The following is a 25,775-nucleotide window of genomic DNA, read 5'->3' as shown; positions in this document are numbered from 1 at the left end:
TGCTTTTGTATTGTGCTACCTTAAGTTAGAGAACGGAAACTAAAAATTTGGCAATTTTTCCTTTTATAAGGGGGAATTTTTCTAGAACGGTTTGAGTGACGCCACCAAAATTCAAACTTGATCTGTATTTCGTTGTAATAAGCATTGTGTAAACGTTTCATAACATTTGGTTGAGGCAAACTGTATTAAGAGAACGGAAACTAAAAATTTTGTAATTTTTTTATTTATAAAGGGGCATAACTCTAGAACCGTTTAAGTGACGCCACCAAAATTAAAACTTGATCTGTGTTTTGTGGTGATAAGCATTGTGTATAAGTTTCATGACACTTGGTTGAGGCAAATTTAAGTGAGAGAACGGTAACTAAAAATTTAGCATTTTTTCCATTACAAAGGGGCATAAATCTAGAACCGTTTGAGTGATGCCACCAAAATTCAAACTTAATCTGTGTTTTGTGGTAATAAGCACTGTGTATAAGATTCATAACATATGTTTGAGGTAAAATTAAGTTAGTGAACGGAAACTAAAAATTTTGCAATGTATCTATTTATAAAGGGGCATAACTATAGAATGGTTAGAGTGACACTACCAAAATTCTAACTTGATCTGTATTTAGTGGTAATAAGCATTCTGTATAAGTTTCATAACATTTGGTTGAGGCAAACTTAAACCCAAAGAACTTCCAATAGGAGGAATGACAAATCATTGAATTATCTCCAGTGATAATGAGGTTTCCAGATGCACTTGAGTCATTAAAAATCAAATACCTTGTGCTTACACTACACAGATGTATTAGCATCGTATTTCACTTCATTGATAAAAACACAATAATTTGTAGTTTTAGACATTTATATTTACACAATTTATACACAGTTTACTGTTATTCCCACATATGCCCCATACATTGTATTCCAACAGGATTAGGGTAAAGTTCTCTAACAAGTGTCAAAACACACTCAGGCATAATTTCCCGCTGGTGCATAACAACCCATTCACCATCCATACATACTGTTTATACATTTCCAAAATCTTCTATATATCCCTTTTCGTATCTGAGGACCCCCCCCCCCCCCCCCCCCCCCAAGGGTGACTGGGGAATAGAAGTATGGTCACCATTGGTCTTCCTCCGACCGGCAGTAAAACCCTTGCTAAAGTGGGGCGTCCGTTTGGCTGTGCGGGATGTACAAATTTGCAGCCACGTCCGGTTAGAATGGGGACGTTAAATCCGATGCCTCGTGTAAAGAGAGTGCCATGTTCTTTGCACGTTAAGAACCCTTGCAACAACTCTTTGAGGGGTCCGTAGGTGACCTGTTACAAGGATAAATGTCTGTCCCTATCCAAATATACCCTCGTGGCAGTCTAAATTTCTCCGACCTTAATCCCGGAAGCCCCTATTACAGAACCTATCTATTGTATTTATTGTTAATTTGTTCTCGTCCTGAATATGCATGAAATATTTGCCACTGGACGTTAAGCAACCAACAATCAATCAATCAATCGTATCTGAGGGTTTGCATTTGAGGGTGGTTGGCCATTCCCTACCCATGAAGCAGCAATGTTTAAGGTAGAAACACACGGATTGATGAAACAATAAGGACATTGTCCTTGTCGTAATTCAATGTCATCATGGCCTGGATCTGGATCTCCATTGTCACCATTGTCATCTGTCACCACTTTCATCCTGATTGTTTCTTTGGCTCGAAGAAGTACTTCCACTTTCATCCTTTTTAGACCTTTTTCTCTTTATAAATAAAATAAAATTGCAGTCATCAATAACAAAAAACATATAAACATTATGATATGCATTATTTACATTTATATTTGTCACATGATAATAATATAATAATATAATAACATAATTCAATTTAAAAGATAAATGACATCTTATTTAAATAAATATTCACATTTACAGAATAATGTTTTATTGAAATATCTATAAAGTAAATGAATAAAAAAATAAATAAACTTACCAACAATACAAAAATATCATCAATTTATCCTTTTCTTCTTCGTTTACTTTCAAAACCATTTCACATCTTGTTTCCATCTTTGCTTTTGCACTTTCTTCAATTTTTGCTTTTACATTTGACCTTATCTAAGTCATGTGATTATATGTTTGAATTTGATTGGTCTATTAAATTTTGCGCCTAATTTTTCAATTGAAATCAAATCCGATTGGCCCAGATCATTCATCAAAGTCATGTGATTTATAAACTTTGAATTTGATTGGTTTGCTCATTGATGCGCCTATATTCTTTCAATTTCAAATCAAACATAGAATTTTGTTGCTGTATACAATACGTACCAAGATAGCTAGCGATATGAATATACTAAGTAATATTACAAATGTGGAGTATTTCAATAGAAAGAGACTTTCAAATGGAGAAGTGAAATCATACAAATATGTCAGAAAACCTCGAAAATCCATTGACTACAATTTTGACAATGACTCACAAAAGTTGGCATTTGATGAAAAATATGAAGGCCTAAATAGGAAAATGAAAGTAAAATCTAATGTGGACATTTTGAATATTTTGATGGACTTTTACAATCAGAACTGTTCAACTCCAAAGCTGGAAGAAAGAATAAATCCAATTGATAATAGTGGACAGGATGACCAAGACCTTTTTGTTTGCTCAAAACAGAAACTGTTTGAACTGGTACGTCTATCGCAGTGATATGGTCCTCTTGAACCGGCCGAAATGACCAAAATTGGACACGTTGCCAGACTAGTTGTTAAACCAGTTAAAACAACATCTTTTCCGATTTTCTGGCATTCCTCCTCCGCACTGAAGCAGGACTTTACAGTGAATTACAAGTTGATTCATTCTTATCTCTGTGCTGGGATGTTTCCTGCCCAATACGAACGATTTAGTAGTTTTGCTAACATTGGCCTTGCACAGAAACGGTTCCGTGAAAAAATGTTTCCAACATTCAGACAGGTGGTGATATCGCTTCAGGACAAGAGCATTGATGATGCTTTAACTGTCATTCTACGAGAAAACCAGGCAAATTGAAGGAATATCAATTCCTGGGGTATTTTATTTTATCTCGAAATATATAAAAAACTAATATATATTTGTGTTTAAATAAAAAAAAAAAAAAAAAAAATTTAAATATCGACCTCATTTTTTTCATTGGGTGGTCAAGTATAACCATCATATTTGGTCCATTTCTGATTGCTGAATTTAGTCCTTTTAGAACCCCCAAAAATACCTTTTGGGCTTTAAAATTGGATTTAAAAAGTATACAACTACATCAAGTGTCTTCAGATTGATGCAAAAAATAAAATTTCTCTCTCATAGTAAAACCCTCCCTCCCTTGAAAGCAGGTCAAATAGAGTAAGTCACATGACCTTTGACATTGTGAGGTTTTTTTAAATTAAGACAAAACAATACAGGACGCTTATTTTTCTCTAATTTTGAATGAAATATAAAATATAGTTGTTATATGAATTATTGATAATTTTTCTCTCTTGGGTTTTCAGTGTAAATATATTTTTTTGGTGAACAAAATAACCAAATTTTCAACAGTTTCCTCACCAGTATTTTTACTGATTACCTCCCCTTTGAAACCTTTCCTGTCATAATCAAAATGGCAGCCCCCATGGAAACACTTGTTGCTAAACAAGAATGTAGCTTTTCTAGATCGTTTGATGCAGTGAAGTGTGAAGGAGATTGTCAAATTATATATAAATTGAGATGTGATATCAGTGACCATCTTATTCGTTTTAAATCCGGTCCAAAAGACAAGCATGTATCAATACCAGAGGGTTTATTAATACTGTATCGTGCTGGTTTATTTACGGTGGAAAATGCCACTATGAAAATGACAATATGTGACTCTCACAGAGACAAACTTAGTACACAATGGTATAGATGTAAGCGAACATGTGCACATCCCTTACACCCAAAGACAAGTAAAGAAAAGCCAGATCGGGGAATAACACTTGCCATTGCAAAAGAGATATGGGTGCATGACAGAACCATCACAGCAGTTGGAGATGGTAAGAATTGCTTGCATTTAGATATTGCGTGTTGCAATGAGACATATGATATGGAATAACGTTCATTGTCTCCAAGTATAAAGTTTATGTAAGCTTAAAAATTGGATAAAATGTGAGGCTATTCCTGTTTTGACATGTTTGAGCTGAGCACAATTGAATTATATTTTGGGACAATACATGTACATGGTTATATAATTATAAGTTATACTGTAACACACATTATCGCTATTTCAGGAAAAAAAAATTGATCTTACTGACTGATAATTTCCTTTCTCATCAGAGTCGAGTGATATGAAAAATTTCACTAGAAACTAAGGGGGCATGTTACATTGCTAATGAAATTAATTGACAACATTATCATACATGTACATGTAGGTAAAATAGCGTAAACAGATTATTGTTGGTCATCTGAACTTGATTGCTTTTCTAACTTTCGCCATTGATAAACTATAACTGTCATCTTATAATTAAGAATAATTCATGAAAACCATAGATTTGTTGGAAATTTTCACATGATATTCAAATTTTATCCTGTAAACCTGTGCACATGCTATTTCTATACGTGAAAAAAAAACCCAAATTATTTGCATCATGTGCATTGGAATCCCATTCAAAGAGAGCCCCCTTTTTGCTGGAAATAACTAGTTGAAATGTTTGGAAGTCACTGCCCATCACCTTATTTGGTCAGTAGGCATCCCCCCTCCTGGGCCCTCCATTTTTAAAAGTTCTTGATCCCCCACTGTGGCATTGCCAATGGCACATTAAGGTGACATAAAGTAAAAAAACCAAAACATAGACTCGAGTCAATGTAATTGCACTGCTCAAACAGAACCACTGCAGAATTAAAACATTAAATCTTCTGAGGCCATGCAAAAAATTGTTGGTTTCCCCATACATGTACCATTCACATGATGCAGGATCAGTTTATACCTCCCAGTTATGTCTTTTATCTTTTTTCTTCTTTTCTTAGCAGATAAAAAACTTGCACAATTTTCCTTTTATTTACATACATGTATGTAGCTTTTTCCACATTATAGAATGAAAAACAAGAATTTTATGAGATTAACAACAACATTCTCATAGGCGGATCCAGGGGGGGCCCGGGCCCTCCTTTTGTGGGAAAAATTTGGTTGATTATATAGGGAATCACTGAAGCATGACTGGAGCGGGCCCCCCTTAGGTCAGTCAGTGGGCCCCCCTTATGAAAAGTTCTGGATCTGCCACTGATTCTAAATGTATAGTAAAAACAGATTGTTAAAAAATAAATTGAGTTAAATTATAATAGACTACTTTCGAGTAATATAAAAAAGAAGATGTGGTATGATTGCCAATGAGACAACTCTACACTAAGGACCAAATGAGTTGAAATGACACAGAAATTAACAACTATAAGTCACTGTACGGCCTTCAACAATGAGCAAAGCCCATACCGCCAAGTCAGCTATAAAAGGCCCCCAAATGACAAATGTAAAACAATTCAAACGAGAAAACTAATGGCCTAATTTATGTACATACATGTACATACAGTATGTGATGGGTTGTTATGTTATGTATGTTACATGTACATGTATGTTCCCCACCGGAAAAAAATTGTCAGTTATATGCACCTTTAGGACGTCATTCATTTACCAGATAGAGGGATTCACCTGTATTCCTACACTCAAATTCATCAAGCGATCAAGTGATTATCATTATGCAGGATAAACTAGAAATAATGTTTGTTCCACAGGTCATTTAATTACAAGAAATGTTTAAGATTAATCATCATATTCATGATTCAGACCATATGTACTTACCATAACATTTTTTTATCCACCTTCTATATTTACATTTATGACAGGTTTATGCAGAAGTTGTGTAGAAAGACACAAGAAAACATACCTTACAGTTGTAGATGTACAAAATGATATTGGTAGGTTTATAATATATACATTTACTACCTGTTTTCATCTTTTAGACAGCAAATAAGGGAAGATTTATAAGAATATCATGTGACTTTGATTCTTTAGGCCATACTACATGTACAATGTACCTATATACATAATCATCATGATAATTTCTTGTAAATGGATATTAATTTGCTTGTATAAATTTACAGAATACTGTAAAGGTTGCTCAATATTTCCGGCCTTGATAATTTACTTTTAATCAAATGTAAATCAGAGAACTACAGTTAACGGAGGTATATACCAGAACAGAACAAAACATCGAAATATCTAAGCTGGTTTCACTCCCCCATATCAATATTCCCTGATAAAAACATTGCCATTTGTCCAAAAAAAGTGAAGTACATGTATAAATCCTGGCAAATTCAGGAGGTGTGAGGTTTGCAAAAAACTAAGACCTGGTAGGCTTAACATGTATGCTATTATGCAACAGTAATATAACTGTACTAATTATAATGTTAATATAGGTGCAAATATTTACACTATTAAATACACACTGTATGTACTTCTTTAGGTATAAAAAAAGGAGATGTGGTATGATTGCCAATAAGACTACCAAAATTCACATGAAGTGGATGCAACCATACAGCCTTCAACAATGATACAATCTAATACAGTACCATTTGGTTAGCTCTAAAAGTCCAAGACTTGAAAAATAGGAAACAATTCAACTGAGAAAACTAATGGCCTTTTTTATAACAAAACATTTACAAAAAAAAAAATAGATCTAGAAAAAGCCTATGATACTACATGGAAGTATGGTATTTTAAAAGATCTGTTTGATATGGGGTTGAAAGGCAATATGCCAAATTTTATTTCGAATTTTTTATCTAACAGACAATTTAATGTTAAAGTAAATTCAACCATGTCTGATCTGTATGATCAAGAGATGGGTGTCCCTCAGGGCAGTATTTTATCTGTTACATTATTTAGTCTTAAAATCAACAGCCTTGTTGAAGTTTTAAAAAGTAATATTGAAGGTTCATTGTATGTTGATGACTTTTTAATATGTTATAGAGGCAAAAATATGAATAACATAGAAAGACAATTACAGTTATGTCTTGGAAGAATTGAAAAATGGGCCTCGGAAAATGGGTTTAAATTTTCCACTTCAAAAACGGTCGGGATGCATTTTTGTAACAAAAGGAAATTGCATCTTGATCCAGAACTCACTTTGTACGGCAACCCAATTAAAATGGTTGATGAAACCAAATTTCTTGGGTTAATTTTCGATAAAAAGTTAACCTTTCTACCCCATATCAAAATGTTAAAATCGAAATGTTTAAAAGCATTAGATATTTTAAAAGTTGTCGGCAGCACCGACTGGGGTGCTGATCGCAACATTTTACTTAATTTATATAGATCTCTAGTTAGATCTAAACTAGATTATGGCTCTATAGTGTATGGCTCTGCAAGGAAGTCCTACATACAGATTCTCGATGCTGTGCATCATCAGGGTTTGCGTCTCTGTCTTGGCGCATTTAAAACCTCACCAGTTGAGAGTCTGTATGTAGAGGCTGATGAGCACTCACTCTCTAACAGACGTTTGAAGCTTGGACTTCAATATGCTGTCAAACTAAAAGCCTACTCAGATAATCCTGCCTACAGCTGTGTTTTTAATCCAATTTATGAAGATATTTTTGCAAAACATGAAAATAAAATTCCTCCGTTAGGTATACGTTTAAAACCACATTTAGCTTCTTTTGATTTAAAATCTGTTGCTCAAGTTGAAACTTGCAAATGTCCTCCATGGGAACTTCCCAAACCAAAAATGATATTTGATCTCCGTGAACACAATAAAAATAAAACAAATCCTCTTTTAATTCAGCAACACTATGCTGAAATCAAAGCCAATTATTCAGATTTTTCAACTGTCTATACTGATGGATCAAAAGATGGTGACAGAGTTGCATCTGCTGCTGTCTTCAGGGACAGAGCTGCAACTCTCCGTTTGCCATCTGATGCATCGATCTTTACTGCTGAAGCAGAAGCAATAATTTTGGCTTTGAAATTTATTGCTTCTTCAGATAAATCCAAATTTATTATATGTTCTGATTCACTTTCATGCTTACAAGCTATACAAAATACTAAAATTAAAAACCCAACAATTCTCAAAATTTTATATGTAATGAGGAATTTAAAAATTCTTCTTAAAGAAATATTATTTCTATGGGTGCCGAGTCATGTTGGAATCCTTGGAAACACAGCTGTAGACCTTGAGGCAAAGAATGCCCTGGGTGACCCTTTATCTAACTGTGATATACCATATACCGATTTTAAATCTAATATTAGAGAATATGTTTTTAATATATTGAAAAATGAATGGAGTAAAAAAGATGGTAGTAAATTACATGAAATTAAACCTAATTTATGTAAACCTTTCAATAATTTTATGTGCAGAAAAGATCAGTGTGTTATTTCTAGATGTCGTATTGGTCATACTAGAATAACACACGAATATCTTTTAAAAAATGAAGTAGAACCACAATGTATACCTTGCAACTGCAAGTATACTATTAAACATGTTTTAATCAATTGTATTGACTTTGCTGATATTCGTAAGAAGCATTTCAATGTCAATAATATGTATGATTTATTTAATAATGTTTCATTTACAAATATTGTTTCATTTTTAAAAGAAGTTGGAATATATTCTAAAATATAAAAATGTTATTATATTTAAAACGATTTAAAATTTTTATCACGTTATCTTAATGTTCATTTTTATTTGTAAATAATCAATTTGCTTTAATCTAGAATTTTAGTTTATTGAAGGACCTTTTGTCTGATTTTAAGAATATGCTTTAAATTGTAAAAAATATTCGAATTAGCTCTCGCCGCGATATAGCCTTGTTGTGCTAATGCGGCGTAAAGCAACCAACAATCAATCAATCAATCAATCAAAAAAAAATATGACAGATATGAACCAAGAACAACATAAGTATGTGGTTTGAAGAGTTTATTTAAGTTCTTTTTTTATTAATCAGATTAACCATATATATGCATGTATGCATATTGAATTATTTGCATTTTAGAATGGAGTAATTTTAGCAAATATCTACCGATTGCGAAATTCTCGACATTAAGTTCAAGTACAGTATACAATTTTAACTTCTATCTCTATTTTTATTTAAGTGGAGTTCCATAAAGTTGCAATGAATTTTCATGAACAGAATATTAATAGAAGTGAACAGATGGTACCTTGCAGTCCATGTTTTTCACCAGCCACATATCCATCAGAAGATTACGGTAAACACAAAAATTGGTTTATACATACATTTGCTTATAGTTACATTAGATGTATGTGTCATTATAATATGTTATTCTGATTGGTTAACTGCAATCTCACGTTATTCCTTAATCAACTTCATTTCAAAATGAATTTGTAACATTCATGTTGACAGGTGCTTCTACAATAAAGTGCCCAGGTAAATAAAAGAAAAAAACTTGATAGTAATCATGGTAATTGTGTTTTCATGATCATAGCAAAAAAATGTAATTACAAGTATTGAATGCTTCTTTTGGTATTTTCATAGGGTTGTAAAAGCTTTGACCATGTACACATTTAAATAATAAAGCGCTTCATACAAAATGTACTTCGGTCAACGCTTTTACACCCCAAAGAATTTACAAAAAGAAGCGTTCAATTCTTAAATGATGAATATGATCTTATTAAGTTGGTCATGTTGGATGTTCAATTTAATTTCAAGTTTTATGAACTTTTATCGTGAAACATTGACTGACATGACAACAATACAAATGAACGTTAGATTTACCCTTTTCCATCAGTCAGTCATGTTAGTATGTAATATATATATATGGTAATATATCAATGATATGTACTCACTACAGTCATCTTGTATAGTACAACACTGTTCAGCATAACTTGAGTAACAATGACTTACATTTCACACTTCACTGACTTTTGTTAAGTATTCAGTTCATATTCATTTATCAAAACACTCCTATAGTAATGTATCATCCTTTTGATCATGGATATATCAAAACTACATTATTGTAAAGAACTACACAATACATCAACAATTGCATCACAGTGACCTACATTTAATGCTGAAACTAACTGATTAATGGGATGCTCATTATTTATAGATTATTTTTAAAATCATAGTAATGATTATAATATGAATTCTCTCTTTCAGTTGATGAAATGAATCCTGATGCTGCTGACATTAATTCAAGTCTACAGATTTATAGTTCTGGTAAGTTTGATAAATAATACAGTATAAATCTTCATTTCCATGTAGAGACCTATTGTAAATGTCAATCTTTAAAAAAATCTTCCCTGAAACTGCTGATTGGATTGTGTTTAATCTTAGCCAGGATCATAATTAATGTATCTATTATCAAATTTTTGTCAATTATGTAGGCCAACCAACAAACATTGATGCTGTTGCTAAAAATAGAAACAAATTATAGTGTGATTTTCATCAAACTTAAAGCTATCCTTATTATAAATTTATCTTTCAGAATGCCAGGTTGTTTTGTATTTTGCTGTCAAATTTAAGGACTTAGGCCATGTTCACATTGACCTAAACTCAGTGTTGTGTTAGTGTAACTCACACGTAAACTAAACACAATTACGTTCCCATTGATAAAACTCAATGTGTACATGTAGTTTAAATCATGTTTTGTCTACACACAGTCGATAGTCAATGTAGGCCTTGTGTAGGTTAAGTGTACACAAAACTAGGCATTTAGAACATTAATTTTACCATGTATATTTAAGGAAGAAACGATTTTTGAATAAAATTGATATTTATAACAATTATTTATAAAGTTCTTTACAGAAATATTTGTCTAAACTTGATATATTCATTTGTTATAAAAAAAACTTTGCGTAGCTTTATTAACCGGTACCCTTATCAAGACTCAAAGCAATATCATTGCCGAACACATAATTCATTTGAAAAGGTCTTTCCGAAACCGACTCGACGTACACAGAAATATTTGCCACTGGTCTTTACTCAAACAACGATTCACTCATAAATGAATTACCAAAAGTGTGAGGTAAATGTATTGTTTGTCTAATATCTCTGATGCGTTAAATTACACTTAAAAATAAAAAAAAACATTACCCCCTCCCTTTGTCAAATACTCCCTGGAGAAGAAATACCATTTGAAACAAACAGAAAAGATATAAATGTAGTGATCCTTACATCTCTGTTTTTTCTTTGTCTGTATGCACACTGCTGCAGCCTACTTTTTCTAATGCATAATCGAGACATCTTTAGTATCTTTAAACTACTGCAAATCATCAAAATGGCTTTCATAAAGGAGCAACCATTTAACTTTAAAAAAAAAAGGGAGGGGTATGTTGGTTTTTTTTTTATCTGAGTCAGAATTTTTCTCGCAAATGTTTGTATTCTGTTTTTTTTTCGATGCTAGCAATCAAATATATAATATAATAATATATGGGGAAACTCTTGATTCAGATTATTTTTTTTTATCATCTGTATGACCAGATTTTTTTTTATCAAATTCGGGATCGGAATATTTTCCATCCCCTTTTTATACGACCGCAAAAAATTTTGCGGTCGTATATTGGTATGATGTTGGCTTCGTCGTCGTCCGAAGACACATTGGTTTTCGAACAATAACTTAAGTTTAAGTGAATGGATCTCTATGAAATTTTACCATGAGGTTCAATACCTCAAAAGGAAGGCTGGGATTGATTTTGGGGGTTATGGTACCAACAGTTAAGGAATTAGGGGGCCAAAAATAAGCATTTTTGTAACTTCCAGACAATAAGTTTATTGTTAGTGTATTGATCTCTCTGACATTGTACCACAAGGTTCCATATCACAAAGGGAATGCTGGGATTGATTTTGGGGGTAATTGCCTCAAAATTTTAGGAGTTAGGGGCCAAAAAAAGGGGAAAAAAAACCAAGCATTTTTCTCGTTTCGTGACAATAACTTGTGTGTAAGTGTATGGATCTTTTTGAAATTGTACTTCAAGGTTCCATATCACAAAGGGAAAGCTGGAATTGAGTTTTGGGTAATTGCCCAAAAAATTTAGGAAAAAGGGGCCAAAAATAAGCATTTTTCTTGTTTCCAGACAATAACTTGTGTTCAAGTGTATGGATCTCTCTGAAATTGTACTGCAAGGTACCATACCACAAAGGAAAGAATGGGATTGATTTTGGGGGTAATTGCCTCAAAATTTTAGGAATTAGGGGCCAAAATGGGGCAAAAAACAAGCATTTTTCTAGTTTCAGGACAATAACTTGTGTGTAAGTGTATGGATCTTTATGAAATTGTACTGCAAGGTTCCATATCACGAAGGGAAAGCTGGGTTTGAGTTTGGGGGTAATTGCCCTAAACTTTTAGGAATTTGGGGCCAAAAAGGGGCCAAAAAACAAGCATTTTTCTTGTTTCCAGACAATAACTTGTGTTCAAGTGTATGGATCTCTCTGAAATTGTACTGCAAGGTACCATACCACAAAGGGAAGGATGGGATTGATTTTGGGGGTAATTGCCTCAAACTTTTAGGAATTAGGGGCCAAAATGGGGCAAAAAACAAGCCTTTTTTCTAGTTTCAGGACAATAACTTGTGTTATTGTATGGATCTTTATGAAATTGTACTACAAGGTTCCATATCACAAAGGGAAAGCTGGGTTTGAGTGGGGATAATTTCCCTAAACGTTTAGGAATTTGGGGCCAAAAAGGGGCCAAAAAACAAGCATTTTTCTAGTTTCCAGACAATTACTTGTGTTCAAATGTATGGATCTCTCTGAAATTGTACTGCAAGGTACCACACCACAAAGGGAAGGCTGGGATTGAATTTGGGGTTGATGAATCATAAGGGAGTTCAAAAAAATTTGGGGGGGGGATTTTTTTTTCCTTTTTGCTAAAATTAAACTTTTTGGTTCTTTGATATGCTGAATCTAACCGCGTATTAAGTTTTTGGGTTTTGGGCCCCTATTTCAAATTGGTCCACATTGAGGTCCAAAGGGTCCAAAATTAAACTTTGTTTGATTTCATCAAAAATTGAATTATTGGGGTTCTTTGATATGCCGAATCTAACTGTGTATTCAGATTTTTAATTTTTGGTCCCGTTTTCAAATTGGTCTACATTAAGGTCCAAAGGGTCCAAAATTAAACTTAGTTTGATTTTAACAAAAATTGAATTCTTGGGGTTCTTTAATATGCTTAATCTAACCGTGTATTAAGTTTTTGGATTTTGGGCCCCGTTTTTAAATTGGTCCACATTGAGGTCCAAAGGGTCCAAAATTAAACTTTGTTTGATTTCATAAAATAATGAATTATTGGGGTTCTTTGATATGACGAATCTCACCTTGTATTTAGATTTTTAATTTTTGGTCCCGTTTTCAAATTGGTCTGAATTAAGGTCCAAAGGGTCCAAAATTAAACTAGTTTGATTTTAACCAAAATTGAATTCTTGGGGTTTTTTGATTATGGGCCCAGTTTTCAAGTTGGTCCAAATAGGGGTCTAAAATTAAACTTTGTTTGATTTCAACAAAAATTTGATATATGGGGTTCTTTGATATGCTGAATTTAACCATGTATTTATATTTTTGATTTTTGGGCCCTGTTATCAAATTGGTCCACATTGAGGTCAAAAGCGTCCAAAATTAAACTTTTGTTTGAATTCATCAAAAATTGAATTCTTGGGGTTTTTTGATATATGCTGAATCTAACCATGTATTTAGATTTTGGATATTAGACAAAATAGGTAAATGTCCAATTTAAAATTTTTAAGTTCTTAGACCACATTCATTCTGTGTCAGAAACCTATGCTGTGTCAAATATTTAATCACAATCCAAATTCAGAGCTGTATCAAGCTTGAATGCTGTGTCCATACTTGCCCCAACTGTTCAGGATTCGACCTCTGCGGTCGTATCAAGCTGCGCCCTGCGGAGCATCTGGTTTGAAGTGAAATGGTCGTTCCCTTACTGCTAGAAAAGTTGTCCGAAAACTTTGCATTCGTTTCTACGTAATGAACATTTAAATGACATATAGTTTACAAGTGTGAACAAATCTTATGTACAGGCAATTAAACAAGGTGTATAGATGTGAACAAATTTAATGTGAAAGCAGTGTCCATTACATTAAACTAATTGTAAACATGTTTACTGTACATGGCTTTTGGTGTGAACACTGCCTTAGTTAACATGATTGATAGGTATAAAAAACTAAAATTTTCAGTTTTGACTCAATTCAGATAGATATCTATAATTCAAATAGTTAAATTTGACAGCAATAAACAAAATTTCTAAATAGCCTGGTATCTTGTAATATAAATATAAAATGATGATAGCTGTAGATTTTTATGAAAGTTGCTTTGAAAAAGTTATAAAAAAAATTAATGATGACTATCTAAATTTAGTCCAAACTGAAAATTCTAGCTTTTTATTTTGCGGTCGTGTATTGGTATCATGTTGTGACGTCGTCCGAAGACAGATGGTTTCCGGACAATAACTTTAGTATATGTAAATAGAAATCTATGAAATTTTAACACAAGGTTTATAACCATAAAAGGAAGGTTGGGATTGATTTTGGGGGTTGTGGTCCCAACAGTTTAGGAATAAGGGCCCCAAAAAAGGGGCCCAAATAAGCGTTTTTGCAGTTTCCAGACAATAACTATGTATTAAGAACTTCATCAAAAACTACTTTGACCAAAACTTTAACCTGAAGCGGGACAAATAGGACGGACTAAAGAACGAAAGGATGGACAGACAAACATAAACGGAGGCACAGATCAGAAAAACATATTGCCCATAAATAGGGCATAGAAAGTTATATAATCAAATTTAAAAGTGACTATTTAAATTCAGTTTTTGTTGAGACCATTTCAGACTACACCAAGATTATTAAATACTGAATAATATTTATTAAGTAAAGTCAAGACCATAGTCGAGTACAGTTAAGTACTGCTGAGATAATATTGAGCACAACATATGGTCTTTTTTTAGACTCTCAGCAGTTTGTAGTGTATAGAGATTGAAAAAATGATACCTAGTCAAGGTCTTGTTCAACTTTCTTATTAAACATCTTTTATAATTTTGCAGAGATATCAAGTACACAGTCATCACAGTCAAGTACACAGTCATCACAATTAACTAGCACAGACTCATGGAAACCTCCAACATATACTCGTGATAAACTGAACAGAAGCATGGATATACTGTCTAATGGGAATTTTAAACCACTGCGGTACTCCTTGACTCGACCATTAAGCAACACTCATCAATCAACGAGTGATTACATCACACAGAAAGCTAATGAGTGTGTTCAGTATTTATTTGAATGTATTGCACCAAACCAGACAGACGAATTAATGAAATTAGTTTTCAAAAAATATTATTCAAGTAAAACAGAAAACAAAGTAGAAGCAGATGCATTGACCCAGGCTGTAGTAAAAGCCTATACAAAAGCAGATGGTCATCAGAGTCAGATACAAATTCTATCTTTGATTGTGAACAATTTTAAAAAGACTGATCTCTGTAAGCTAATTCCAGGATTGACAAAGTATAAGATTGATACTGCAAGAAAATATTCTGCGACTCATGGTCCTGGGCAAATCATAAACCCACCAAAGATTCATCGAGTTAGAATGTCCAAGTTTCAGATACAACACTTTATTCAGTTCCTTTTCAGTCCATCTTTTTCGCAAGCAGTAGGGTATGGTTCTAAAACCCTTCACTTATCATCTGGACTGCAGATAAAGATACCTAAAATGATAAAATGATTGCCTCAAGGATTATCAATGCATATGAAACCTATTGTGAAGACCAAGAAATCGCTGTACCATCCAAAGCAACATTATACAAAATAGTCAAAGTGTGTGCTGCATCACAAAAAAAATCTTTAAAGGGGCTTGATAGTTATACTGCAGATGGCATGACGGCCATTGAAACACTTGAAAAAATTGTCTACCGCTTGGAAGAAAATGGGCTTTCTAATGAAGCTTCTAAAGAACTGCTTAACAAACTTGCAAAGGTGAATCAACATTTAAAGTTTGACATGAAGCTTCATATGAAAAAAAACTCAAACTGTGCTGATCATTGTATTACATTTGCTCTGACAGATGATAAGAGTAAGGACTTTAAGGAATCTTGTGGCCATGAACACACCCAGACCTGTTCTCCTTGCAACAAAGTTTTAGAGGTTACAACTGATATTTCAAATTCACTTGCTGAAGCTGATATAGAAGTTGATTTAAGATCTGAAATGGAACATGATTTTGATCTATCTTGTAGCAAGTTATCAGAATGGAAAGCACATGTTGTAAGAACCATCAACCAAGAAACAAGTAAAACTGAATTAATAAAAACCATGAAAAACCATCAAGCCCTGATAATCATGGATTGGGCCATGAAGTATTTACCTCATAGTTTTCGAGAATCACAACAAAATTGGTTTGGCAAACAAGGCATCAGTTGGCATGTGATAGTTGTATTAATACCAAAGCAACCTGATGACAATCATGAAAACTGTATAGAAAGGAATTTTAGCCTGGTTTCCTTTCTTCACATATTGCAGGGCGGTACTCAAGGTTGGTTGTCAGTATCCATGTTATTAAAGGATGTTTTGTTAAGAATTAAAACCTTGCAGCCAAATTTACAAGAAGTGTTTCTTAAATCAGACAATGCAGGTTGCTACCATTCCTTGCAGTTGATGGCATTTATTTGGAAGAACAATTCTCTGTTTGATTTACAGGTAAAAGAATACAACTTCAGTGAAGTACAGAGTGGAAAAGACTTGTGTGATTCTAGAACGGGAACTTGTAGGATGCATGTGCTAAAATTTGCTAATGAAGGAAATAATATTGAAAATCCAGCAGATTTGAAGAGAGCACTAGAGAGTAACAAAGGTGTTAGAAATACCTTTGTAACACTAGTTGACATTTCAGTTGAGAACCCACCTGTTTTGATAGGGACAATTAAACACTTCAAGATCAGCAAGATGTCAAACTTTGTTTTTGAGGATCAAGGAATCAGAGTCTATCAAGCATTTGGTATAGGAAGTGGATATCTCATCACAAATACTATACTAGAAAAGATCTCCAGAAACCTCAGTTATGATGAGAGTAGGATAAAGGTAGGTTTGTGTATGTAAATAGGTTTTGTGTCTTTGACTCAACAAGAACAGCAAATCAAACAAGACATACAGATAACCTTTACAACATTAACACTAGTACTTGGATAACATTTTTAGCTCACCGGGCTAATGACAATTTTACCAATATTTTACTTTTTTTTACTACTGCATGTATCTTGAAAACTATAAAAGATAGATAGACACTTTAAATAGCAAAAAGGATCAAAAAGTCAATATTTACAAAGTTTGCCGTAATTGTTGCTTTACTCCTGGTTCATGTTATAGTCATAAATTAGTGATTACCTTTATTGATATATTTCTTACTATTTCTTGCATTTCAGAGTGAGACAAAAACGAAAAAAAATAGAGAAAAACTGTAAACAGAAAACAAATTAGCAGCAAAACAAGATATACCAAAAAAAAAGATTTTTTTCATGAATTCTATTAAAGTCCACAATGTAAGAAAGTATCTAATGTCATGAATGTTGAAGTTACTCATAGACCTAGGTTAGAAATACAGACTCTTTACAGCCTGTATATATTTACAGACTGTTTGGTCACTTTCTTAATATTACAAAAAAAAACATGTAGATATACCATTTGTATATATGAAAAAGTTTTAACAAATTAATTTTTTAAAGTATGTTATAGAAGATATCAGATTTATAAACATGATATAAAGATATGGCTTTTAATCAGTAATGTCAAATATTTCCCATTTTTTTATTTTCAGATTATAGAAGAGCCCTGTGAACATGGTGAAGAAACGTTTAATTTAAGACCAACAAAACTCAAGTTGAATAATTCAGTAGAGCATGGAGATTTAAGTTGCACAATTCCTGGGTGTGTCAAGTCGTTTAGAAAACCTTCCACTCTAGAACAACATCTTGCCATTGGACAACATATTTACCATGAAAATGACAAAATAACTGATGTTGCCATGGAAGTTTGGGCAGAGAAGTGCACCCATGGTACCAATATAAACTATAATGAACAACAAGATGAGGATAATATTGTTATTGGAGCAGATTTTATGGATATGCCATCAAACCTTAAGTCTGGGTGGGCCTTAAAATCAGAAAGGAAATTTGTGCGTTTCAAGGCTTCAGTTAAGGATTATATCAAACAAATTTTTGATGAAGGTGAGAGGACTGGCAAAAAGGCAAATCCCCTTACTGTAGCAAATAAAATTCGAAATGAAAAAAACGATGCAGGTGGAAGATTATTTGCTCCTGATGATTGGGTCTCAGCACAACAGGTTAGAGGTGTATTTGCAAGCTTACAATTAAAACTACAGAAACAGAACCCAGAACATCCAGGATTAGAATTGAACTTAAAAACAGAAGTTGATGATGACTTGAATGAAGTTCTAACAGAGTTAGATGCTATTGAGACTTTGAACATTGTTGACTCTGTAACTGAACAAATATCTTAGGACCAATGTGTTCATTATGTCTTTAAGGATTATGTTTATTTTTGTTGTTCCAATGCTAAACATATTGAAATTTAATAGAAAATCCACAGCCTTCCTCTTGTACTGTTATGTCTGACAATTCTTTGCTTGATACTATAAAAGCTGAAATTTTTGTGGCGGATTTAATTTCCTTTATTTCAAGGAAAGAATATATCCATGATATTAAATCCCCCACTAACAAGATCTCTGTATTAAAGTCTGGATTTTTTGCAAAAATTAATAACTAATATTGCATTAAACAATGTTTCCCTTTGGTCATGTTGGTATATGTATAAAATGGCACATCTCTATTAACATGATTAATTATCATGATTATTATTTTTGCTGTTATAAAATTATTGCACTTCGAAAATTTATTGAGACACCTACTGACAAAGCTATGGAAGGGGTCATAAACCTAACCACTTTAAATTCTTGAGGCCAATGTGTTCATTATGTCTTTAATCACTAAAGTTTCTAGTTAACATTCTTGTCTGTCTATCTTTCTGTCCATCTTTCAGTCCAATAAGCTAAGGGCTAGCATCTCTCATCCGCAACTCCTCCTAAACAACTGAATGGCTTTTTCACCTTGACCTCATTCTAGTAACACTTTATTTTTGTATAGGAATAGCAAATTTCTAACCCTTCATAGTGGGGACAATGTTTGGTACAAACATGTATACATGTATAATTTGTTCTAAAAAGTAATTTCCATTCTGTTATTAAGCACTCTTTTGAATTTAATTGATATATACACAAGCTTTAAATCAAAGATATCTCCAGCAACTCTTTTTATATACAAAGGTACCACTTGAAGTTTAGCATCTTTATGACTTGGGCATTTCCAGTGATGTATAAAAAAGTTAAAGAACATGAACAGTTATATGATTTATGTAATGGGTATTTACTTCACATTACTAGTCATGCTGGATCTCTGATACTGTCTGCAATTAACTTTATAGTATTGAAGACTTATTTAATCACTTTAAAAAAAATTGTTCTAACATGTGCTTGATAATCATGATAATGTTGCTTGAAATTGATGTACATGTATTTAAAAATTTTGTTCTGTTTCTTGTACTTGTATTTCATTTATTTTTATTTGTTATTATTCATTAAATCATAAAAACTTTCAAAATGTAGTTTTAGATATGCAAAATCAGATTATGTGTATAAAAAAGACTTATCGACTGTTCATAAGTTTTATTAAATTCTATCCTTTCGTGGTTGAAACATGTATAAGTTCCCCACCCACCCCCTTGTTTTCCCAAATCATACTAATACATTTTTGATAAAGGTCATCCAACTTAGATAAAGAGAGAAAGTGTGGGTAGCAAATAATATACATGCAAACTTGCACTAGTGACTAAGTGTATACAACAGGCTATTTAAATGACTTAATAATGACGTTGGTTTTTTAATAAAAAAAGGGGGGTATTCAATCATTTTTTTTAAATTTTGGATCCAATCCATTATTGATTTATTTGAATATTAATGCTTTTTAAAACAGTTTTGTATGTTTTATTCATTAGTTAATACAAAATTTAAATTTAAAACTCTGATAATATGATAGACCCAAATTCAGAAGAAAATATGTCCAATATTTCATAAAAAAATCACTATTTTGAAATTACTACTAGATGAAAATAAATTTGAACCCGAGTAAAATCTTTTAGTTAATTTTAATATAGGTGATAAATGTTCAGTAACAAACAATTTCATAAAATTTTAAGCGTCCGTAAATTTTTTTTTGCAATTTTAAAATGTGATGTTTTTTTGGTTTTTTCAATTTTTTGAGGTAATGGGTTATCTCCCTTGAACAAAATATTTTTTTGAAAAAAAATAAGATATCTAAAAGAATGGAAAAGTCAAATTAACTATACAATAACTTGTTTAAACTATGAAAACAATCAGATGTTGAGCAATAGGCAGACAAATAGTGGATTAAAAAATTGTCATTTGTAAAGCAAAATTGCGCCAAAATTAGGCTGAAAACATTAAGCCCCCTAAAAGACCCCCCAAATTAAAAAAAAAAAAAAAAAAAAATACATTTCATATCTTCAATATATATGCAATGCATACAATAAATTTCATGAAATTCTGAGAACCCTCTGGAATTAACATCTGCCTGGCTCTATCATAGAATGGCAGTTAAGGTGTAATACCACCATTGATTTTCCCCTATTAGTCTTTGTTAAATTTGCACTTTTCAAAAAATTGTGCAGAATTTATCTTTGTTTCAAATAAAGAAATACTTGGCATGAGTAAAGATTTATCCTGTCCAGTACTATAGAAAAAATTTCACATAACATTTCATTGCATATAAGAAAATAACCATCACTGGAAGTTAACCAATCAAATTTTCCCCCTTTTTTAACCTGTGTACAAGGTTTAGTAACCATGTAACCTCAAGTTTCCAAAATATTCTATAGAAACTCCAAATAAAGAAATAATGGTGCTTTGAAATACCCAAGATATATGTTTATGACTCAGAAATGTTTTACTGCAATGAAATGTAGGATCAATTACCTACAACTGTCAAATTCAAGGGAATATTTTTTTTCGACCTATTTTCGTATGCAACCGGATGTGACGTACTATGATTTGGATGTATTACACCTAAAGAAGACTTTTTTGTTAAATAAACTAAATGTGACTGTTTTCCTTTGTAATACTGGTTATTTCAAGCATTCCTGTCAAGTTTTGTCATAATCAGTTCAATAGTTTGAAAAAAATCTAATATATTGTAAGACGACATCTACAGCGATTCGAGCAAAATTTCTTCGAAAAATCCAAACCAAGCCGCATCATGATAGAATATAGTGTGGACCAATAAATGATCAAATATTTATCTCATCTGCCTACAAACAGTTGAGTATGATACATAAGATGACTTTAGGATGATAAATACTACTAATGGACCTCTTTGTCTTCCTTATAAGGTCTCTTTTGGTCCATTTATACCTCTCATTTCCTCAAAATTTCTACTTTTTAGGCTAATAAATAAAAATTTTGGGGTAACTTTCACTCATTTATGATAGAAATGTTATTATAAATGATTAATTGAAGTATTCAAGCTGAATGAACTAACTGTATAAAAGTTTACTGTCTCCAAGGAGGTTTCAATAAGTCCTTACGTAAAACTTAAATTTATGCCGCATTCCAGAGAGGGACATAAAAAACTTCTTTTTTGGTGAATAATTTGTTGTTACTGCTTTAAAAGTAATTTCATTTACTTAAAACTATATATTTATTAAAGTATTTCTAAGGAAACATTTTCTAGTATAGCAGAATATAAGAAATAAGGAGAAAAAGCTCCCCAAAACTCTAAGTATGGCTTGTTCTGTCAACTAATATTCATGGTAAAGTCCTATTTCAATGAAATTTTCTCATAAAATGTATTTTGGAGACTCAATCCACTCAGAATATTTCATTATTTGTAATATTTCACTTAAATAGCAAGAAATTTTAACACATGAGAGTACTCACAAGGTCAAAGGTGCATGTACAGCTTCCCATATTAGGTGTAATACCACCATTGATTTTCCCCTATTAGTCTTTGTTAAATTTGCACTTTTCAAAAAATTGTGCAGAATTTATCTTTGTTTCAAATAAAGAAATACTTGGCATGAGTAAAGATTTATCCTGTCCAGTACTATAGAAAAAAATTCACATAACATTTCATTGCATATAAGAAAATAACCATCACTGGAAGTTAACCAATCAAATTTTCCCCCTTTTTTAACCTGTGTACAAGCTTTAGTAACCATGTAACCTCAAGTTTCCAAAATATTCTATAGAAACTCCAAATAAAGAAATAATGGTGCTTCGAAATACCCAAGATATATGTTTATGACTCAGAAATGTTTTACTGCAATGAAATGTAGGATCAATTTCCTACAACTGTCAAATTCAATAGAATATTTTTTTCGACCTATTTTCGTATGCAACCGGATGTGACGTACTATGATTTGGTGGTATTACACCTTAAAGAGGAAAAAAATGAAAATTCTTACAGTGATGATAAACTTGACATTATGACAGATGCAAGACATGCATGCAGAAGGAACAGTTTTCACACTGATGTAACAGCTCTGGGTAACTAGACTCATAAAATAGTAGGATATAGTCACGTAACTAAGAACCAGGTAAGGAGTTCCCAGAAGCATGAAATTTACGGAACAGCAAAGCTATATGAAGATTTCGAAAGGAAACGGATTAAGGTTAAAGTTCATTCGCATGATAGAAATGCATTTGTCAGTAAATATCTGAGCCAATACCAACCAGATGTAATTGATTCCTATGACACTTGGCATGGTGCAAAGGAGGTGCGCAGGAATATGGCTAAGATTACAAAGGGGACAAGGAAAAACATCGGAAAGACGTGGCATCCGGAACTAAGAACCAAATCTGCTGGTGTTAAAACCCATGTTTACTGGGCAATGAAGAACTGTAATGGCAATGCTGCTCAATTAGTGCTCTTGCTTGATTCCATTGTGGACCACTACAAACAAGATCATAGGAACTGTTATCAAACATCTACATGCAAAAATAATTGATTATGTGCCGTCACGAGACATTATTCGGGATCCAACAGCCGAGTTGTTGCTAAGGAACAGTATGAAAAACCTTTACATTTATAAGCATCCAGAAAAGTATACACATTGTCGTGACACTCATTATATAGAGATTGATTTAGGAGACATCAATTTTTGAGAATGGCTCGTCATTGACATAACAGGGTTCGAAGATTAGAACAAACTTATTTTCCAAATACAGACACACAAGTGGACTAGCAAATTTGGGTTTATTGGCCCCAAAAATGTACTATCAACATTATTTGAAAACACCATGACTCTCTCTCTCTCTGACTTACAGAAAATGGGACTAAATGATGATTAAAGAAACAGAAACATTAAAAAAAGGGTGAGACCTTTCACATACATGGGATATGTTAATTTGTAGAAAATACATAATGAAAGGTCCCCCAAGGGTGACTGGGGAATAGAAGTATGGTCACCATTGGTCTTCCTCCGACCGGCGGTAAAACCCTCGCTAAAGTGGGGCGTCCGTTTGGCTGTGCGGGATGTACCAATTTGCAGCCACGTCCGGTCAGAATGGGGACGTTAAATCCGATGCCTCGTGTAAAGAAAGTGCCACGTTCTTTGCACGTTAAGAACCCTTGCAACAACTCTTTCATGCATAATCAGGACGAGAACAAATTAACAATAAATGCAATAGGTAGGTTCGGTAATAGGGGCTTCCGGGATTAAGGTCGGAGAAATTTAGACTGCCACGGGAAATGAGGGTATATTGAATAGGGACAGAAATTTAGCCTTTCAACAGGTCACCTACGGACCCCTCAAAGAGTTGTTGCAAGGGTTCTTAACGTGCAAAGAGCGTGGCACTCTCTTTACACGAGGCATCGGATTTAACGTCCCCATTCTGACCGGACGTGACTGCAATTTTGTACATCCCACACAGCCAAACGGACGCCCCACTTTAGCAAGGGTTTTACTGCCGGTCGGAGGAAGACCAATGGTGACCATACTTCTATTCCCCAGTCACCCTTGGGGACTGTTGACAAAGAATATATCAGGGAAATGAATAACAAAAATATATATATGAATTTGTTCATCATACATTTCAAAATTGGAATTGTTTTTTAGTATGTTGGTGTGTACAAGAAGGCAACTGAGGCGAGTCCTTAGTAAATTTTGGACCAGTGACTCAAATCCTACCTCCTTTTGTGCTTTTAGATGGCTAACCAATTAATGTGTAAACGAGGTCTGGCATATAAATGTATGTATTGCATTTACCAAGAATCTTTCCTGGCAGAGAAGAATAGGGTGGAGGATCACATTATGAAAAGACATCTAGCGTTTAATAAAGTCAGATTATACGGCACTTTGTGCATGTTCAGATGCAACGACACACAGAATTTGGACTGGCACATGATTTTTTTTGTGCCACACTTCCGCCTGAAGGAAACGCAAATAGCATGCAATAAATACCTTGGGAACCTAGCACATTAAAAGGAAAGTCCTGCCCCCACTTTTTGAACACTACAGTAAGGGACTATGTGCCCTCAACACATAGTGCGAGTGCCGGATTATGGGCAACCAAGTCCCGTGGCGAGCTAGCGTCACCCTTGGTCTCTTTGCCATTGCCTCAGGATTTTTATCTCATTTAATTGATTTTATTTGCTTCAAAGATTGATTGTTGGTTGCTTAACGTCCAGTGGCAAATATTTCATGCATGTTCAGGACGAGAACAAGTTAACAATGAATATAATAGGTAGGTCTTGTAATAGAGGCCGTCCTGGATGATGGTCGGGGAAATTTGGACTGCCACTGGAAAATGAGGGTATAGTGGATAGGGACAGACATTTTGACTTGCAACAGGCCACCTACGGACCCTTCAAAGAGTTGTTGCAAGGGTTCTTAACGTGCAAAGGACGTGGCACTCTCTTTACACGAGGCATCGGATTTAACGTTCCCATTCTGACCGGACATCCCGCACAGCCAAACGGACGCCCCACTTTGGTAAGCGTTTTACTGCCCGTCAGAAGAAGACCAAGTGACCATACTTCTATTCCCCAGTCACCCTTGGGGGATATTTGCTTCAAAGATTCATCTTTAACCAAGAAGCTGTAGGCTTCTGTAATAGATTGGTCCATTATCCAAGCATCGATAGGATGTGATGGATGATGGACATTCTGTAAGGAAGCCGATGGCTTCGCGGGTTAAAGGCCCGCCCTTGATTTATGGCCCACCCATATTATATACAATTAAATGAGTTTTCTCTCTCATCCTTTTACGAGATACTTTAAAATGAGACAAAATACAGGTGTGCATGGGTTTATATATGCACGCATGAGTGGATTTGTACAGGTGACTATGATTTAAAATCACAAATTGTAAAACAAGGTTGTATTTAGCCTATAGAAAAAGATATTCATCTTTAACCCGCGAAGCCATCGGCTTCCTTACAGAATGTCCATCCAATGGATGCTTGGATGATGGACCATTATGAGGTCTGACATTATATGTAATTCTTTGTGGTTTTTTTTTCGTTTTTTATTGTTTAAATATATATACAAATTTTTAAGATGTTAATTTTATATGGATACTGGTCATATATATGAACGCTGATAAAAACAAATCAATGTAATGTCATACAAGTATAAGAAATGGACCTGTGTGAAAAATGACTCTTCATGGATATCAAGTTATGTCTGATATTGCAAGTAAAGACCAATTTAAAAAAAAAAGCAGAAAGAAAATTTT

At 33.4% G+C, this 25,775-nt stretch overlaps 1 protein-coding gene across 3 annotated transcripts; it reads left to right on the top strand.

Moving 5' to 3' along the window:
• Nucleotides 1–2,984: 2,984 nt before the first annotated feature.
• LOC127710333 (uncharacterized) lies at nt 2,985–19,624 on the top strand. Of its 3 annotated transcripts, XM_052216130.1 has the most exons (6): nt 2,985–4,004; nt 5,845–5,916; nt 9,086–9,199; nt 10,111–10,170; nt 16,653–17,033; nt 17,767–19,624. In XM_052216130.1, the coding sequence occupies exons 4-6, from the start codon at nt 10,129–10,131 to the stop codon at nt 18,466–18,468; spliced, it is 1,125 nt and encodes a 374-aa protein (XP_052072090.1). In that variant the 5' UTR covers nt 2,985–4,004; nt 5,845–5,916; nt 9,086–9,199; nt 10,111–10,128; the 3' UTR covers nt 18,469–19,624. The 3 variants fall into 3 exon arrangements, with proteins under 3 accessions (XP_052072090.1, XP_052072091.1, XP_052072089.1); XM_052216131.1 differs by lacking the exon at nt 2,985–4,004 and having other exon boundaries at nt 5,720–5,916; XM_052216129.1 differs by lacking the exons at nt 2,985–4,004; nt 5,845–5,916; nt 9,086–9,199; nt 10,111–10,170 and having other exon boundaries at nt 15,689–17,033.
• Nucleotides 19,625–25,775: the final 6,151 nt, after the last annotated feature.

Source organism: Mytilus californianus, unplaced genomic scaffold, assembly GCF_021869535.1.
Source record: "Mytilus californianus isolate M0D057914Y unplaced genomic scaffold, xbMytCali1.0.p SCAF_71, whole genome shotgun sequence".
In the NCBI taxonomy this organism is placed as follows: Eukaryota; Metazoa; Mollusca; class Bivalvia; order Mytilida; family Mytilidae; genus Mytilus; species Mytilus californianus.
This window is presented reverse-complemented; position numbering and strand designations above follow the sequence as displayed.

Coding starts and splice junctions, on each gene's coding strand:
- LOC127710333 (XM_052216129.1), top strand. CDS start 15,834: ATGACGGCCATTGAAACACTTGAAAAAATTGTCTACCGCTTGGAAGAA. Junction 17,034..17,766: donor ATGATGAGAGTAGGATAAAG/GTAGGTTTGTGT, acceptor TTTTATTTTCAG/ATTATAGAAGAGCCCTGTGA.